This window comes from Scardinius erythrophthalmus (genome assembly GCF_964197995.2).
Source record: "Scardinius erythrophthalmus genome assembly, chromosome: 17".
Lineage (NCBI taxonomy): Eukaryota > Metazoa > Chordata > Actinopteri > Cypriniformes > Leuciscidae > Scardinius > Scardinius erythrophthalmus.
Window position 1 is genome coordinate 10,683,890 of NC_138237.1, and position 13,684 is coordinate 10,697,573.

Consider the following 13,684-nt stretch of genomic DNA (forward strand, 5'->3'; position numbering starts at 1 on the left):
TCCAAGTTACTGTATAATTTAAAAAAAATGTTAGGAACTGGCCTGGGTTCATTTTTTAAAAATGTATGTGTATCTGAATTTATTTTGTATTGTAATGTATATTTGCCACTGTATATGTATACATGTTTCATAATTAAGGTTGGAGTCCATGATGTCTGACATTGAGTCAACACTGAAATATTTTTAGGATTAATTTAGCATTAAGAATATGCTAATTCACTCAACATATAGGCTTTTTCTTGGAGGATTGTGGGATGTCGAGTCCATTTTATCAGCAGCCTGCAGTGTCTCCGTTTAACCTGTAGAGGACAGCACATGCATGTGTGTGTGTTTGCATTGGTGCGGTGTTGCATGTCTGCAGTCTGCAATCCTGCAGCACTGAAGGTGACAGACAGACAGACAGACAGTGACACGAGCTGAAGTTCTTCCCGTTTACTGTCGTCTCACTCACTTATTAACATCCGATCATGTCAATGATCGATTGGTTTCTAGCTGCTTATGTTTTGTGATATTGCTAGTGTTTGACTGCATTTTGCATGCGTTGTCCATCTTTTTCTGGCCTCATTTTCTCTCTCTCTCTCTCTCTCTCTCTCTCTCAGTCGGTCTCCCCCTTTGTAATTAAGTGCTTGTGCTGAAGAAAGCAGTCGCAATGCAGCTCCACATTTCACAGCAGTGTGGGTTAGTGTGTTGAGTCGTGCGTGCGTGTGTGTGTGTGTAGAAAATCCCATGTTCAGTTCAATTCGGCTTATTTGTATAGCACTTTTCATAAACGCACATATATGATTTCACTGCAATTTCATAAATTGTGGTTTATAAGAGTAATTAATAAGTGTGTTTTATGAAAAAGTATGATTTGTATTTTTCAGACAGGTCCAGACTGCAGAGCAAACATGAAAAAATGGCGGGTTATTTTCAACATACATTGATCACATGTCTATAAACAAGCTGGAAATCTATTGACGGGTGAGAATTCTTGAAGACTCGTGTTTGTAGATGTCCTGCAGCTGCAGTGGACCGTTGTTGATGTGGCGTCCTGTGCTAAACAGTGATTCAGTACGTTTAGTTAAACCCGCACTTGGGTTCAAATCGATGCAGCTATAAATCCTCATTCCCTTCCTTTTTATTAAGGGTCTGGGAGTCAGAGATGCGCTTTCCTGCAGTATAAATGAGGGATTTATGGTGGTCTCTGGGACGCTTGTTGGGGGAGGCGTGACTGGAGGATTCTGTTAAGTGAGAGCAGAGCGATGTAGCTGAAAGTCTCTTTTTGAGATGGAGAAAGAGCAGAGGAAACGGTCAGGAGAAACCCAGAAAACCAGTGAAGACCATCAGGGAATTCAAGCTGATCTAAAAAACTTCTGCAAAACCCAGCTGGCTTGGCTGGTCAGTCTGGGACCAAAAAAAGGGTCCAAAACCTCTCTAAAACCAGCTAACAGACCAGTCAAGACCTTTTTTTTTGTTTTGTAGGGCTGGTCGAAGCAATTTTGTTTTCGGTATTTATTGCGTCTTTCTTGTAGCTTTTTTTAAGGGTGCATTTACTGTTCTAATCTTCCTTAAAAATACTTGTCATAAAGTACATTGAAATTAATGCTTTTACTCAGCAAGGGTGCATTAAATTGATCAGAAGTGAGAGTAAAGAAGTTTATAATGTTACAAATTTTATAACTATTTCAAATAAATGCTGTTCTTTTAGACTTTTTGATCAATTAACCCTGAAAAAAAAACTATGTATTGTGGTTTCTACAAAAATAGTAAGCAGCACAATTGTTTTCAACACTGATAATAATAATAAGAAATGTTTATTTCAGACCAAAATTAGGATGATTTCTGAAGGATCATGTGACACTGAAGGAGTAATGATCTGAAAATTCAGCTTTTAAAAAAATTCAAACTCTGAAATATTAAAATATGTTCAAATGGAAAAGAGATATTTTAAATTGTAATTATATTACTGTTTTTACTGAATTTCTGATTCAATTTCGAACAGAGAAGAATTATGGGCAATGTAAAGTTTTTTTCTTGTCTTATCTAGAGTTTGTGGAAATATTCTTGTTCGTCTGTGCCGTGAGGCTCACTGATGCTCTCAGTGTGATGTGATATGTAACTAGCTATCATATTTTGCTGGTTTGGCACATTTCCATAGAGCGAAAGAGTGAGTGAGAGAGGCTGAAAGAGAGACGGTGACCATAAAGCTGACAGAGATAAAAACCCCCTTACTGAGCCAATGTCACCCACCCTCTTCCTTTTTTCTTCTCATTTTAAAGGGTAGCTTCTGCTTTCATCCTTTATCATATTGCCATTATTTTTTCATCCTAACCGTTGGTTCCAGCCCCACTCTGCAGTCATGCTTCAAAATTGCATTGAAATGTTAATCTCAAATAAGGATGTGGGCAATGTAGTATAAAGTTATTGTAAATCATGTTCACAGCACTGAATGAGTATTAAAGAGCCGCCTTCTATTAAAACGAAAGCTGTAGCCCGTCAGTCAAGTAAATGAGCTTGTAGTGTTATCGTAGGAAGCCGTTTAAGGGGTTATTTGCGTTTGATTTTTATCAAAAGCAATCGCCTTGCCTGATTGGATTGGGCTGAGCTCAATTTGCTGAAGGATTCCAGGATTTCTGGCTTGTGGATTTATAGGGCAGCCAGTGCAACTCTCACACCTGATGATGAAAAATAGGGACAATTTGTCCTTTTTGCAGGAGCCTTTATTTATTACTTCTTGTAGAGCGTTAGCTCCACCTTGTGGCGTATCTCATTTTTTTTTTTTTATGTGCTTTTTGTTACAAGCATGTAGTAGAATGATTGTGTAACTAGTGATGCTTACTGGAAAATCTTTTAGAATGAATTTAAGCACATTTCTTTAGCACCAAATCAGAATATTTGAATGATTTCTGAAGGATAATGTGACACTAAAGACTGGAGCAATAATGCTGAAAACTCAGCTTTGCGAATAAATTACATTTTAAAATGTTACAACAGAAAGCAGTTAATTTAAATTGTAATAATATTTCACAGTATTACTGTTTTTACTGTATTTTTTATCAAATAAATGCAGCCTTGGTGAGATTGAGACTACTTTCAAAAACATTAAAAACCGTCATGTTTCCAAACGTGTGTGTGTGTGTGTACTCTAATGGTTGGTACAAAAAGAAGCAAGTTAAAGTCCCCCTGTAGTCAATAGTTTTATCCCTTAAAGTGCCCTATTATGGATTTTTGAAAATGACCTTTAATGTAGTGTGTAACATAGCTCTAAGTGAATGAAAACATCCTGCAAAGTTTTAAATCTGAAAGTGCACCGTACATAAAGTTATTGTCTTTCAAAAGTAAGAATCGACTCTGAGTCAATGAAATGAATAGTTTTTCAAACGAGTCATAAGTGTTTTGTTGTGACGTCAAGACGAAACATTAGCATATTGCCCGCCCACTTATTGCATACGCAGACACCAAGAAAACTTGAACGGCCTCAAACCGGCAGCTGACTCCTGTGGATGCTGGATAGCATCATGTCGAGTAGACGCTGTGCTCTACAATGTGAAGATAAAGGCAGTTTTTTCCCACTGCTCAAGGACGAGCATGTGAAGAATCAATGGTTAAAATGCATCTTTACCACGATACTTCAGCAGTATAATCCTCAACTTTGGCTGTGTTCCCTTTATTTTACTGACAACTTCTTCTCAAATCTCGGAGTTCAATGCAGGATTCGCAAATCACTTGCTCTTGAAAGATGTTCAAAATACTTCGTTTTGAGTTTTATATTGTGTTGGTCTCCTGCTAACTGGTTAACTCACATTATTACTGTCTTACTGAAATACTTCTGCTAATCAGTTGTGGGCCACTATTACCTAAAACTGTGTCTATTAATGCAGGTCGTCTATCGTTCTCACTACTTTGAGGAAAGATTAAGCATGCCGGATTTGTTTTACCAGCGTTTGTTACATCAGTCATTCATGTTAGAGCTCGGCTAATGGACAGTATGGACTGTTACTGATACAGTTTCCACATGTTCACAGCAATAAATTAGAAAAATACTCTGTAAATAAATAAGTACAAGTAAAATAATCGGTTTATTGATGGACATGCACTTGTTAATGCTGATGGTGAGGAATTACAGTTGCAACATCTCAATGTACTCATAATGAGTAGTGTATCACCGAGAAACGTCCAGCTCGAGTCGTCCTTGCGATGGAGGTTCAGGTTGAATAACTAGTTCTTCCAGTCTTTCATCATCCCACTCACGCTTGGATTGATATGGTAAAATCAACGTCATTGTTCGTTACTGTGTTAGTCTACTCTACGGTTTAGGAAGCCTCAGGACAGCTGACGTTGTTATGGCAATGGGCGTTTTTTGTTTTCGACACGCGCGCTGTACGCGGTAAACCAATCACAACAGATTGAGGCGTCTGGCCAATCAGAGCAGAGTAGGTCGCGGAAAGGAGGGATTTAGAGAGATTGATTCAACTGACGAGTCGTTTGAGAATCATTGAAAATGTGGTGATGTGCAAATGTATATTATGAGAAAATTAAACAGTTTTTTGACCTTTGATGCATATCAACCTGCTGTAGGAGACTCCAAAACAGCATTAGGAAACTTTAAATATTTAAAAGTTTTTTCCTGTGATAAAAGATTCTTAATGCCTTAAAATAGCTTAAACGTTACTCATATAGTATATGCGGTTCCATGAATATGCAAATTAGCCCCGCCTCCACTCACTCACACCAGCTCAGAGATCCACTCGCTGACGATCACACATTGACGTAAAGTTTTTGACGTCAGAAGCATCAGCGATTTCAAACTGTGTTTTTGAGACTGTCTTTGGTTCACTGCAGTTTTAAAGAGAAACTACTCCACAATGGTGTTGACTTATGAATTTGCACATGGTTTGTCTTAAAGCATATTAAAAACATGATTTTCACCACAGGGGGACTTTAAGAAATAATAGAGTAAAAATAGTTTATATTCATATTCTGTGCTTAGGGTTCAGGACAGCATCGAGAGGGTTTAGGATAGTCATCTGTTGGCATTTGTACAAAAACATGGCTCAGCATCCTACAGTATCACCTCAGAGACTCAGTCCATGGACTCCACCCTTAAAGACCCCACTTTCATCCGTGTGGGATATTTGTACACGTTTTGTTGTTATTGTAATTTTTGGTAGTTGATCTTCTGCTGATAATATCAATCAGCCCTGTAGAGGGCACTGTGGCTGCACTTTCTTTTTTCGTTGTAACCGTTTTTCCCCCGTTACTTCCCTTAGCGCAGGTGCAGCCATGAACAGCAGCGAGAGCCTCCCCCCCTCCTCCTCCGTCAACGACATCTCCTCCATGTCCACCGATCAGACCCTGGCGTCCGACACCGACAGCAGCCTGGAGACCTCCGCCGGACCCCTGGGGTGCTGCAGGTGACTAACCGCCTGCCTGCGCAACCCCGTGTTCTTCAGAAGGTGAACCCACAAACCTCGGAAAAATGTAATTAACGAAATCAAATATATGCGTAAAATAATGTACCATGAGTAAATGACGACAAAGTGTGCATTTTCATTCTGAATATGTATATTTATGAATCTTCACTAGTTGCTTTGCTTTGAATCCCCTCATATGGCATCCAAAAAAAAATTAACGAGACTTAAAAAAAAAGAGAGCAAAAAAAAAAAAAGGACTTAATCGGGCATCTCTGTAAAGTGTACATTGACTGCTATCTAATACCTTGCGATTTTCTGTGCTTCAGTTGATGTGGCAGGGTGGGCTTTTACTTTAATGAGCACTGTACAATAATCGATCAACCCTTGTATTCTGCCCTAATGAGATGATTTTTTTTTCTTTGCTTGTGCCGAAACCCCCAACTGGTTTCGGATGGGCTGGTGTGTCTCTGTGCGATTCCTTGTAAGGTATAATAATAATATGTACAATGGCGCCCCCTATCTCTTGTATATATGTAATTGTGTACAGCTGTGAGGTGTTCTCAGAGTGGGACTGACGGCCAGTAGAGGGAGTTTTCGCACACCTTGCCACATTACAGCTAATCACCCGTTTCCCTTTGCCTGTAGTCTTGCATGGTCAGAGAAAAAAGTACTTAAGCTAATTATAACATATACAATTATAGAGAAACGTGTTTATATAACATTTAAGGAGCTGAAGGGTGAATGTGGGTGAATGTATCTGTCGCTCGACTGGAAGTGAGGCTGCTTTAAAGGAAGCCATTGGGGGGTACAAGCACTGTTGCTGTCATTTTCCCACTGTCAACAGCCCTTCCTTTGTGTTTGTGAAACTCGCCCTCTCTGAGACAGCCTTGCATGCTTTAACTTCACCTTTGAAAGGTGTGTCTAACTAAGTCGAGAAGCATGAGCCTCATCTTCACTTTTGGTTCCTTGTTCACATCCACGCAAACTAAATCTCATCTCGAAATTCATACTTATGTGTTGGCTGAAGGGAATCAACGTGCTTACTACCTAAACTTCACAGCAGGAGTTTATTATTAAATTGTTGGATTTGGGAAGTGCCTTTGAAATAATGCAGTTTCCTCCTCAAAAACACGAATACAGTAAACGCGACGGCTCTGATAGAGGTGTCGGATGTGTCAGGTCTGTTTACCCAATCCCACAATCCCCTATTCATATAGATTTCCTAGTGTAGTCTAAGTGTCTGATTTAAAGTCAATGTATGTATAAAAAAATTGAGGAAAAAAAGGCACCTGGACAAAACTCTGTCATAAGCCCCAGATCTGAGAACTGCAGTGGCCTCAGACAGTATTTGGACATTTACATCACACTTAAAAATGTTAATTACACTAAAAGAAAAGAAATGTCAGTTCTCCTCAAGTTCACACAGGTGTAGTTCATCACATTAAACATATTCCACTATCGTTTGACAACGGTGAAATGTCCAAAGTTTTGTTTTGAGCAATTTATGTGTCATTTAACATATTAGGTTAAAGAAAATGCTACTATTATTATGTTACATGGATTTACATGTATTTTTTAATAAATGTCTGAAATACGCTTTGGGGCCACTTGTTCCCATGTAACCCCTCCACATTCACATTAATTGTTCCATTTTTTAAAAGACGAGTAATGTAGTTTAAATTTTCAAAAACACATGGCTGATGTTTTCAGTATTAGGTAAAGTTTAGCTTCATTGAATATACATTATGAAGTACACAGTAAATTGAACATATAATATTTCAGTTGTACGGTTTTGTTTTGTACCTGTATTTGTCTGATTTTATCCGTGTACTAAACATTTTAATAAAGGGATTAAATACACATGATCACATGATTTTTTTTTTTTTTTTTTTTTTTTATGTAACTTAGCCTAAAGCTCTAATTTTCTAACTCATTATCATCTAGAAACATTCTTTTTGTGGAGAAAATTGGTTAACTAGTATTAATGATTAAATTATTTGTATTTATAATAATTGCATTGCATGTTAATGTCTATCTGATTCTGCTTACAAGGTACACTATGTAACTTTTGACCCTCTAGCTGCAGAAAAACATTGTTTTTGGTTGTGCTTCGGCTCTGCGTGACTTCGCGGATGAATATGATATCACACTGCTCATAAAACGCGCACTACTAGGTTTAAGAGAAATAACTAGTCTAGATGGAAAGGACATCAAGCTATCTAGCTAAAGATGTTACAGTAGCTTTACCTATTAGTAGACACGGTCCTTCCTTGAAAATAAATTCCAGCACTGCGCTACAATAATGAAATGACCCTTCAAAATAGAAAATGCTTTACAGTGAGGTCTGTTAGAGAGCTAACTTACATATGACAATTTATCTGTTCAATAAAATACCTTACCTTGTTGAGTAATAAAATCACCATCTCTGCGTCGCTTTTACAACATTTCAAATCCCTCAGTTCCATCTCTGAAAAGCCAAGCCAATTTGGATTCTTGTTTCAGTACGAGCTTTGTTGCGTTCTCTTTTTGCCAGCAGGTTCTCGTCTGTTAAGCGTTTTATAACAACGGGTGATTTCCCAGAGGTTGGAGAGGTTAGTGAGCACCATATCAACCTTTCTCTCTCGTTGTGACAACTAACCTATGCCACTCAAACAACATTCACGCGGCGTCTAAATAGCCAGAAGGCCATAGTAATCGATTGTCGAGTTCACGCGCGCGATCATAGGCACTAAACCTATGCGCGTGAACTCGACAATCGATTACTATGGCCTTCCACCGAAAACAGGATGTAAACAGAGGTATGAGCGCTGGCTGAATTAACTTAATTTTTATTAATATCTCTAACATTTACTGCAGTCAGATTCACCCGTGTTCACTCGAAAGGAATCACTCACATTTTCTGTGCACTTGTAATGACACATCAAGGATGTTAAGAGGCTAAAAAGCAGGCTTACTACTTGCCCCATTGAAGTCAATAGGGTGCACATTTTAAAAATAGAATAACTCGGTGTAGGCAACACCGATTTTTGTCGTTGTTCTCTGTATTGACAGCACTCCAAATGTACAAAAAAATGAGCTCAATGTTAAAATTGACCGGAGTTCTCCTTTAAGACAAACACACGTTTTGGAAAAAGGATTGATGTATTGACTCAATGTTTATTTTGTGTTAATTTAAAACAAAAAAAAGTTTCATAGTGTACCTCTAAGTACATGCAGACGTTCAATTGAAGTTTTATTTCTTTTATGACATGCAGTCACATGCATTTGACATCAAGCATCAACCCTATAAGTGTGATTACATATTCTAGCCTTCCGTCTGACACTTTCAGAGCTGAATATGAAATCATGTTCAAACATAAAACCTCAGAATTTTGATATTGAAATTCCCATTTTATTTGCCTGAACATTATCAGAAGTTTCCCAACCTAATCAGACATTTCCACCATAGTAATCAACATAATTCTCACGTCACCTTATACGGTACAAAGTAATACATATCATCTCTAGAGGACAGAGAGGGTTCTGGGAGGTCTCCGTTCTCTGGAAAATATTTCAATATGGCTGCTGCTGATTTTACAACAGGGTGGACACGTATACAGTAGCTTTTGTATTTCAACTGTTAGAATTCAATACTAATTGTAAACCGTTGCGTATCTAATTTGTTGATTGCATTTCATTTAGGAATAGACGGATAGCAATGTTGTGTGGCATCTTGCATTTTATACAGGTTATTTTTCGACGAAATTCCCTCGTATCTGTCGGGTCACTCACAGGGTTCATTTTTGCGACTCCATCGTCTCAGTCGTCCATTTTGAAACTCAACTTAAACCAGTTGTTATGAAATCAAGCTCAAAACGTTAACTTGAAATATGAACTCAAACTATAAGGCTTCCTCATGTAAGAGGTTGAAATGTGTGTAATGTCAGCCCAGGAGTGTGTGTTTCTCCCATGGTGCTTGAAATAAAAACATTGATGTCTCAGAATGGCTTCTGATCAAAGTAGGTGTCAACATTGAATGTGTGTACTTTTCAGAATGATATAATGCTGCTTCTGAAACCATTATAATAAGCCTGTGAGAGCAGTCATGTACTTGGGAAGCCACTACTGTTGCTTTGTGGGTAAAGTATTGAGTGTTAAAGCTGGAAGAACGTGGCAGGTGTGCTGTACGTGCTGTATTGTAGAGTTTGATTTGTCTCGTAACAGTGGCGGTGCAGTGTGTGAGCACGGAGCAAAAGATTGGAAATTATGTTACTTAACAATGTGCTATTATGATGTCATCATTTAAACTCAAACTGATTGGTCGAGATGGTGGCCTTAACAGAATTGTAAAATATTCCCTAGTTTTGTTTTAATCTGTTAATTAGTCCAATTCAAAAAACTGTTCATTATCCAGTCCTGAATGTTCATCATAATTAATGCATGTTCACTAGATGAAAGCGTTCAGCAGCTCCCAGATAACACATCTGTCATGTTATGTTTGAAATGAAGGTATATTTAATGTAATATTTTCATATGAATTACATGCTTCCATCAAAACAATCTGCACAACAATGTACCGTTGATGAATCTGTGTCACTGCAATCAAAGGAAACACTCAGAGCAATACTGACCATCCATTACCATTGACTTCATTCACTTTCTTTCTGTTCTCTTTCCCTTTTTTCCTCCCTTTTCCCCTTTTCAGTTCCCTCTTGTTTCTTTTCTTTCCTCCCTATTATTCTTTCCTGCTTTCACTGTTCTTCTTAGTTACCTTTTGTTCCTTTCCGTCCTTCCTTTCTTCCTGTTTCTGTTCCCTCCTTCCATCATTTTTTTTCCTAATTTCCTTTTATTCGTTTACTTCTTCATTTTTGCTCCCATCCTTTCCTTTTTTCCCCTTCTTCCTTCCTTAGTTCCTTATCATTTACATCCCTCACTTCCCTTTTTTCTCCCCCATTTTTCTTTTTCCCTTCCCTTGTTGCTTTTTGTTAACTTTCAATTCCATCCTTGCTTTCTTTGTCTTCATTTTTGCCTTCCTTTCTTCCTATTTACCTTCCTTCCCTTATTATTTTTCTTTCTTTCCTTTCCTTCTTTTATGCATTATTTTCTTTCCATTCTTTGTTTTTCTTTCTGTCTACCTTTTTGTTTCCTTCCTTCTTTGCTCCATCTTTTCTTTCTTACTTTTTGTTTCCTTCCTTCTCCCGCCTGTTTCCTCTCTTCATTTCTTTCTGTTTACATTCCTTTCTTTGCCTTTTTTTAAATTGTCCTTTCCTTGTTTCTCCATTTATTTTCTTTCTTTCTTCCTTTTTGCCTTTCTGTCCTCCATTCCTTTCTTTTTCCGTTTTCCCTTTTTTCCTTCTTCCTTTTGTTTCTCTTCCTCCTGCTTGTTTGTTTTTTCTTTCCTTTTATTTTAATGTCTTTCTAAGGTTAATCAATGTCAGAGATCACAATTTGTGCAATAACAAAACTCTTTAAGTGTGGATGAACAATGGATTGTTTTTCATGAATTCACACTGTATTAATACGAGTAATGTTCAGAATCTCATGGTGATGTTCAACTCAATCAAGTCTTTATGGTTTCATTTGGACTCAGATGGTATTTTAAAGCCTCTTTCTCTCTCCGTCTATCTCTTTCTGTGCTGTCAGTGAGCCATTCTGTTGAGAGTTTAAGATGGAGGCTGTGGTTCTTTTTGACATCTAACGCCATTTTCACACCACCTGCTCCAGGCTTTTTATTCAATTATTCAAATGCAAGATAAAATTAGATGGTTTGGGGAAAAAAATAAAAAAATAAAAATAAAAACTTAAAGATTTAAACAGCATTCTGAATTGCTGTTAGCACCCGACATTTTAAAGGTACTGTGTATGTAATATAAATATCTGTATGTGACTGAAAATAAACTCCTTTGACCTTGAAATGAATTGTCATCTGTTTTTGAATTCTCATGCATTTATAGGCATTTTAATTTAAGCTAGGCATAGACATGGTGCTTGGTAGCTATTTATATGGGTTGTTTTTTAGTTTTTAATTACCTTTGTGACATTCATTTTAAATCTTCCTGAGGTGAGAAAAGGGATTTTTAAAAAGTATGAATATTCTATGTAGTTGATCAATTAATATGAGGTCATAAACACTGCTTGCATAATAACTGCATTAACAGCAATGAGCTGTCTATTATTAGATAGAGATTAGCATATCAACACCACATGACCTTCTGTTAATGAATTAATAGTTGAATAACTGAACATCATTACAATCTTTTCATAACTGAAATATTTGGACATGATATATCACATAATTGAACACGTTATTACATTAAAGATGATTGTGGGTACATAAGTGCAAATAGGTGTATGCTATCAAGCTAATTGTGTATCCGTATGCTATGCTAGTACATAAGCTAAAACAGACATTAATAGTCATTAGAACGCAGTTCAAACAGCACTGTAATCAGGAGAGTGCCTATTAAAAAGATATATACCTATTAAAAGTAATGGGATCGCTTGGGGTCCGAATGGAGACGCGGTTTCGAGGGAGGACCTGATTCGTCCCCACATCTGCTCGACCGGTTACTTCCTGAGAACCTGCTCAAACGAACGATTCATTCAAGAATCGGACATCACTAGGAATCACTAAGGAATGAGTGGGATTATTGAGAGAGAGAGAGAGAGAGTGTGTTCAGAATGTGGGGTTTTAAAAGAGTGAGGAATAAAGCAAGGTTTGGTTTTTCAATTCAAAGCAAGGAGGTAGAGAGAGGCTTCTCTCATCTCTTCTGTTCTTTCGGGTTTTGTTTTTCTTTTTACCGTTTTCACAGAATCCAGAGAGCCAGATTTTTAAGAAGTGCTGTCTTTCTATTAGGGTCATTTTTGAGTTCTGTGCTTTCGGTCCTTCTCAAAGCCGGCCTTGAAGAGTCCTCACTCAATTTAGGATTCCTGAATATAAATGAGTTCTTCAACACAGAGGCTTCACCATAATATCTGCTTATTTGAATACCTTACCAATGCATATGTTTCTTCTCAGACCGTCTATGAGCCAACCAGGGAGTTTATAACACGGCACAAGCTCAGGTTTCCATATAGGGTTCCTGTAGTCACGGAAAACCTGGAAATATCAGAGACGTTTTCAAAGCAGTTTCACGAGACCTTGAAATTAGTTATAGAGGTTGAAATGATGAGGAAATCAAAGTTGGGTTGTAAAAAGTTGGGTTGTGACCCACACATGACCATGATGACTGTAATGAGAAAAAAACATAAACATAAGTTATGTGTTTTTTTTTATCACAATTGTTATCAGATTGTTTTAACTTGTTTTCCAGAAATGAAACTCCTGGAGTTTCTGTAATAAATCCACATTTTTTAACCACATTGAGCTCTAAAATATTTCTTCAGATAAACATGTGGAGTTAAACTTAATGTAAGCCATAGTGATGTCTAATTCATGAGGACAGGAACTCAGTTTGGAACGTTTCAAGCTAAACATTTCAAAAAATGATTTAATGTTTTGAATGATAAAATAATTGTGCTTGAACACCTGTGTGAACTTCAGCTGAACTGACTATATCTACATCCTATAAATCACCTTGACACCCAGATGATTTAAAAGTGACTGCAAAAAATGAAAAGAGAGATTCATTGTGAGAAAAACTTGCAGCTTTTGTTTGCGAAAACATTTTTTTCTAAGACAATTTAACCCTGACCTGAAATAATAGTATGAAAAAAAATAATTTAGACAAAAGATTAAAAAAAAAGTTTGCATGTGTTTTTTGTTGAGTATCATATTTGATACATCATGGCTCATATATATTGTGAATATGGAGCTCATAGGAGGATAAAAAATGCAATGCAATACAACAATGATTGAGAGATGAACAAATAAACGTTCCTCAAAAGCCTGATGCATCATATTTGATACATTTCAACATGATTTTTTTGAAACAATTATGTATGATCAAGGACATTCCTTAGACGTAATAGTTTTTATAATGTCCAAACATTCAGTCCCCTACCCCTAAACCTACCTATGTAACCTATCACTGAAAACTTTCTGCATTTTTAGATTTTCAAAAAGTAGAATTCTGTCTGATTAATAAGCTTGTTTCCTCTTGGGGACCAACACACATCCCCATAAGGTCAAAATTTACTAGTATTATACTTGTGGGGACATCTGGTACCCATAACGTAGGGAATACCAGGATCACACACACACACACACACTTGACTGAAGCATATTTATCATCTCAATAGCTCTGTTACCTACAGTGGACTTCCATCTCATTTGGTTTAGTTCTATAAAATGGAACAAAACCTGACTC

The 13,684-nt window shown here is 37.2% G+C and overlaps 1 protein-coding gene across 6 annotated transcripts in view; it reads left to right on the top strand.

The window, feature by feature from the left end:
• Positions 1-5,622, top strand: part of mapk10 (mitogen-activated protein kinase 10) — a 62,350-nt gene extending 56,728 nt beyond the window's left edge. For 3 of the 6 annotated variants that reach the window (XM_081390665.1, XM_081390666.1, XM_081390667.1), the window contains one exon: positions 5,258-5,526. In XM_081390665.1, coding sequence (XP_081246791.1) covers positions 5,258-5,400 — 143 coding nt within the window. In that variant the 3' untranslated portion in view covers positions 5,401-5,526. Of the gene's footprint in view, positions 1-5,252 lie in introns of all 6 variants that reach the window. The other 3 variants (XM_081390669.1, XM_081390670.1, XM_081390668.1) reach the window with 3 other exon arrangements.
• Positions 5,623-13,684: the final 8,062 nt, after the last annotated feature.